The sequence below is a fragment of the Acanthisitta chloris genome, unplaced genomic scaffold, assembly GCF_000695815.1.
Source record: "Acanthisitta chloris isolate BGI_N310 unplaced genomic scaffold, ASM69581v1 scaffold16087, whole genome shotgun sequence".
Taxonomy (NCBI): Eukaryota; Metazoa; Chordata; class Aves; order Passeriformes; family Acanthisittidae; genus Acanthisitta; species Acanthisitta chloris.
Genome location: NW_008684430.1, coordinates 1 through 3,733, shown reverse-complemented (window position 1 = coordinate 3,733; position 3,733 = coordinate 1). Strand labels below are relative to the sequence as shown.

The following is a 3,733-nucleotide window of genomic DNA, read 5'->3' as shown; positions in this document are numbered from 1 at the left end:
GAATGGAGAAGGTTTTGCTGGGGAGGGCCAGGGTTGAAAACCAAAGTAACAGTATTCTCAAAACATACTCTCATATGACTACTATTACGGTCTCACTATTTAATTCAAATAAGAACTATTTCAGATTTAAACCAAATTAGATTTAACAAACGAGAAATATACTAAAATTTGAATTAAAATATTTTAAAAATAATTTTCTTTGTTACATAAAATTTAACTGGCTTCTACCCATTTTTCATTTTTTTACCTTTTAACTTCAGACAACAGCATGTAGAGAACTAATAACCTCACTGAGGTATTTTAAAATCCTTTCATATAAACCCAATGCAGTAAGCACTTAAATCACTGCACTGCTTACAGAAGGCAGACTTAAATTTATTCTCACATTTCTTTTCTACATTTTTCAACCTTACTTACTCTTTTAGTTTCTCACCTGGGACATTTTAAGTTAAAGCACCTGTTTAGTAAGCAGCTAGGGAAACCTGACAAACAGAACATTTTCCCCATTTAATCTAAAAATCTAAAGATTAAATTAAATGCTGGCAATTTTATATTTTGTCACCAGACCTCTTGGCTGTATTTTGCCTTTGTGGTGCTGAATCACAACCAAGTGACTTGTCTTGTGAATGTTCCTCTCCATAATCGTCCAAAGCAGTACTGTGCAAAGGGTGATCTATAAAGAACAGAAAATAAACTGTATGAAAACTGTTCCCATCTGCTAAGGCAAAGAGCACTGCCTGCCATTAAGCATTTAGTTAGAATATTTGTGCTTTGCTAACTAATAAAAAGGAAGGTCTTGTTCGAAGTATTATTTGAGGATTAGGAAAAAATATATAGTGGGAAGTTTCATAGTTTCTATACCCATTCACCTGCTATTTGTTTACGAGCTGAAACCAAGGTGCAGGAAAGTTTAGCACGTACATAGGACATATAGCAAGCAAAATATTTTGTATAGTTTGTTTAAAGTGTCTCTTGTGATAGCTGACATAAGGGTCAGTGGGCATCCTTTCTGTAGTTTAAATGCACTCTGTAAAGGTGAGGGAAGAAGAGCTTTTCATTTTGCAGCCTTGCCCCTATAACAACCCTTTTGCTCTATTGTTCTTTACAGCTATCTATCTTTCAATCTGTTCCTAGTAGTCACATGTATATTTCTGTAAAATTCTTAGAGTAATAACTATTACAGTTGAGAGATAGCTCTTAGCATTTTCTCTACAACTTCTAATTACACAGTTCTTCAAATATTTATATATATATATATGTATCTATTTATCAGAGGACTTCACACAGGAGCACTTACTCCGTCTAAATTGATTCTCTTCCAGTATACCAAGACCTCATTACACAAGCTCAACACAAAGCATGGAAGTGGTTTCAATCCTTCACCAAAAATTGTATGGGTTTATGTTATTTTTTTAAGTGACATTTGAGAGTGGCAGAACAACATCCCTGCAAATGTCCAAGTTTGTTGTCATGAATACTCTTACAATAGCAAAAATTTCACTTCATAATCTGTGCAATTTAATAGAGAATAACCTAAGATATCGGACTTTGGTTTTTAGATGTAAATTCGTACACAACTGTAACATTGTAATGTGTGAAATTCTACCATTCAGAATACAAAACTTGAATAGCCAGCATTGACTTTCACTTGCACACATTACAGCATTATCCTTGTTACTCCCTAAATTGTAGAAAACGACATGAAAAACCCTCTGTCTCTCCTGACCATTACTTTCTCTGGCAAAGAAACAATACCTTTTCCTAGGTCAGCATTGAAGTGTTTTGCCCATGTGGTTTATGAAAATCATACATGAAATAACATTCAAATGAATACTAACCAATGGAATCATCATGCTCCTCAACTTGATTTGTGTCCGCTACCTTCAATATCCTTGAGACATCTGGTCCCTCAAGTGGAAGTGATTTCCAGTGAGGAATCCTGAAGGTGGCTTTGTGTTCCTAGAGGGGCATGAAATTAACAGCTAGCTCATCCAGCTTTTTGAGTAGAACACAGAATAAATATGACTATGTTTGGTCAAGAATGTTTGACTAGAAATCATTTAACCAGGACCATACTGACAACTGAGCTATGGTATAAAGTATTTGAAGCCTTGCTTTCCCCTCAGGCTATGGGGTTTTCTCCTGAGAAGGGATGGTATAAAAAGCATATATTCTGCTATTTGATACTGTTCTCTAGTGCAAGCACTGTCTTATTTCATAAAAATAAGTGTACAAACTTAGAAATCATATAACAGTCTAATATTTGGTTTCTATCATCTGTGGGCTTTGTCTTTTCAAGCTTTAAAATATTTCTTCTTTCATCTCTATATTACATAAATTTTCATCCTTGTCCAATGTAATTATTTTTATTTTAAAAATTTGAAAAGCAATAGTGTAAGTTCCTGTAAAAAGTGGAATTTGCAAATCAAGGATTACACAAACACCTCTGTAAAGCAGCAGGGCAGAGAATGACACTAGTTTACGAAACAGTAGTGTGTCATTCACAGCATGTGGCAGTGAATTTCCTCACTGATTTGTGTGCGTGCATGGAAATGGAATTACAACCAGAAAACACTGACTTACTGAGCTTTTAGTTTTACCAGTGCTGAGCAGTGCCTCTTGAGCTCTATTACGGTACCAAACATAGAAACATCAACTATTTCCTCTACAAGCTGTTATGCTTTCTTTTACAAGACTGTTGTTAAACCTTCTCCTGTTTGAAAGTCAATGGCCCAGTTTGTACTACTCCTAACAGGAGAGAAAGGAAAGCCCAGGCACACACCCCAAGCTGCCCCAGCAGGGACTGCACAGCTGTTCCTGGTGCCCACACAAAGTGAGCCCTGCACTGACCCCTGTGCATCCACCTCCAGGGACAAAGCCCTGACTGCATGGTAACACAGCACAGAGACCCAGAAGGGACCCAAAAGGATCATCGGAGTCCAAACCCCTGGCCCTGCACAGGACAGGCCCAAGAATCACATCATCTGCCTAAGAACACATAGAATCATAGGCTCATAGTATCATAGTATATCCTGAGTTGGAAGGTAAAAGGATCCACAAAGGTCATCAAACTCCTGACCCAAAACAGGATATCCACAAAAATCACAGTACATGCTCTGAATATTGTCCAAATTTTCTTGAATTCTGGCAGGCTTGGTGCTGTGACCTCTTCCCTGGGGAGCCTGTTCCAGTGCTTGACCACTGACTGGGTAAAAAATTTTTCCCAATATCCACCCTAAACCTCCCCTGACACAGCTTCAGGCCATTCCCTCAGGTCCTGTCGCTGGTCCCCCGAGAGAAAAGATCAGTGTCTGTCCCTTCACAAGGAAGTTCTACACAGCAACGAGGTCTCCCCTCAGTGTCCTCGAGGCTGAACAGCCCAAGTGCCCTCAGCCATTCCTCACACAGCCTCCCTTCAGGCCCTTCACCTTCTTCATGGCCCTCCTTGGGACACCTGCTACACGAACCAAACACTGCCTGTTTGGAGTCTGCTCGGAGTAGTAAAACTTGTCTTTAATTTACAGTCGGTACGATTCACCTTTATTTTCTTCTTCGAGGACATTTTGCTATTCAGTACAGGCTGCTGAATACACAGCTGAGAATAAAGTCAGTGAAAACTCGGCCCCGATACAAATCTGCTTTCTCCGTGCTGGTCCCTGGGAGAGAACGGGAAATCCTTGTTACTCCAACTGCAGAAGCAGCGAAACTCGGCGCACAGCCTGAAGGATCGGGT

The 3,733-nt window shown here is 39.1% G+C and overlaps 1 protein-coding gene across 1 annotated transcript in view; it reads right to left on the bottom strand.

Moving 5' to 3' along the window:
• CENPU (centromere protein U) overlaps positions 1 to 1,959 on the bottom strand; it is a gene marked incomplete at its 5' end in the record, with an annotated part of 9,854 nt that extends 7,895 nt beyond the window's left edge. The window contains 2 exons of the mRNA XM_009079339.1: positions 568 to 673; positions 1,839 to 1,959. Of these exons, the coding sequence (XP_009077587.1) occupies positions 568 to 673; positions 1,839 to 1,959 (227 nt within the window). The remainder of the gene's footprint in view (positions 1 to 567; positions 674 to 1,838) is intronic.
• Between the last annotated feature and the right edge of the window lie 1,774 nt (positions 1,960 to 3,733).